The sequence below is a fragment of the Galeopterus variegatus genome, unplaced genomic scaffold, assembly GCF_000696425.1.
Source record: "Galeopterus variegatus unplaced genomic scaffold, G_variegatus-3.0.2 Scaffold7926, whole genome shotgun sequence".
NCBI classification, from domain to species: domain Eukaryota; kingdom Metazoa; phylum Chordata; class Mammalia; order Dermoptera; family Cynocephalidae; genus Galeopterus; species Galeopterus variegatus.
In genome coordinates this window covers 72191-73742 of record NW_007734037.1, presented here as the reverse complement: position 1 = coordinate 73742, position 1552 = coordinate 72191, and the positions used below count along the sequence as shown (strand labels likewise).

Below are 1552 nucleotides of genomic sequence, written 5' to 3'. Positions count from 1 at the left end.
CTTTACTTATTTGTCTGTTTGGGGATCTTTTCTGTTGAATTCATTGTTTTATTATACTTTGTGCCACATAATAGGAATTTAATAAATTGCTGTAAAACTGAAAAACTAAATAGGTTGGCCCTCCCTTTTTTTTTCAAATATATTTTTCTAATTATAAAATAAGTTCATCATAGAAACTTTGAAAAATACATGAGTTGTAATACATTTGCTACAATTATGAACCAATACCAATCTGGATATTTTTTGACTGATGTCTTTTTCCCTAAAGCTGGGTCCCAGAAACTACAGTGGACTGGAAGTCTTGGCATCTTCATTAGTTAACTAATGTCAGCAGCCAGTCCAGACAAATTCCCTGTCAGCATAACCCTCTGCCTCTCTGGCCTGGAGAGGATGCCCCATGGAGGAGCATGGCTTCCAGAGCTGGACCACCTGTGTTCGAATCCTGCCTCTAGCACTTTCTAGCTGTAGATGTTAGATAAGTTATTAACCTCTTTATGTTTTGGTTTCTTCTTCTGGAAAGTGAAGAGAATAAAAGTACTGACTACATAGGGTGCTTTGAGGGTTAAATAGACAATATTTGTAAAGTGCCTGGCAACCAGTTGATGCTATGTAGCCATCTATTGCATTGTATAAACTCTTTCTTGAAAACCCTTGAGAGTACCTATACTTTCCATTGCTGGTAAGTGGTAGGCAGTTGTGGTATACTAGAAGTAGCACTGGATTTGAAGGTGGGAGCCCAGAATTTGAATTCCAGCATTTACATCACATAGTTGTAGGAAATTCTACAAGCCAATTATTTCTTGTCTCTTAGTTTCCTCAAGTGTCAAGTGGAAATGATAATTCCTTCCCCAAAGCATTCTTATGAAGAGTATTGAAAGAGAATTGAATGAGATAATAAATGGACAAGGTAGAAGCACCTTGACAATATATGACATATAATAAATATTAGNTCCCTATATAGGATCCGAACCCGCGGCGGGAGCGCTGCTGTGCTCCCAGCGCCGCACTCTTCCGAGTGCGCCACAGGCTTGGCCCCATACTGACTTTTTAATAATGTAAACCAGACTATATTATTTCTTTGCATAAAAAGATTTAGTAACTTCCACAAACTAGCATAAAATCCAAGCTCCATTTTATGGTGCAGAGGCCCCTGAATGATCTGTCCTCTGCCTATTTCTACCAACTTCTCCCCCTGCCACCCCTCAACAACCCCTTTCCCGGTTTGTCTCTCCCTCTTCTTTCTTCTGCAGTTACATGAGGCTTCTTTCAGTCCTAGAATAAGCTGATTCTTCTGATCCCAGGTTCTTTGCTCTGGGTGTTCTCTCTGTCTGGAAATCTCATCTGGCGCTCATTCTTCAGTTTCCAGCTCAAGTATTCTCTTAGGGAGACCTTTCTTGAACACCTTATGTAAGCTCCCCTGCCATTCTTTTTTCCATTACTTTCTATGTATTTTCTTTCTAGTGCTAATCAAAATCTGAAGTTATTTTATTTCTTTACTTATTTGTCTGTTTGGGGATCTTTTCTGTTGAATTCATTGTTTTATTATACTTTG

The 1552-nt window shown here is 38.9% G+C and overlaps 1 protein-coding gene across 1 annotated transcript in view; it reads right to left on the bottom strand.

Annotated features, from left to right (window-relative positions):
• LOC103607994 (olfactory receptor 11G2-like) overlaps positions 1–1552 on the bottom strand; it is a gene marked incomplete at its 5' end in the record, with an annotated part of 8372 nt that overhangs the window by 1744 nt on the left and 5076 nt on the right. Inside the window, one exon of the mRNA XM_008592438.1 lies at positions 229–254. Within this exon, the coding sequence (XP_008590660.1) occupies positions 229–254 (26 nt within the window). The remainder of the gene's footprint in view (positions 1–228; positions 255–1552) is intronic.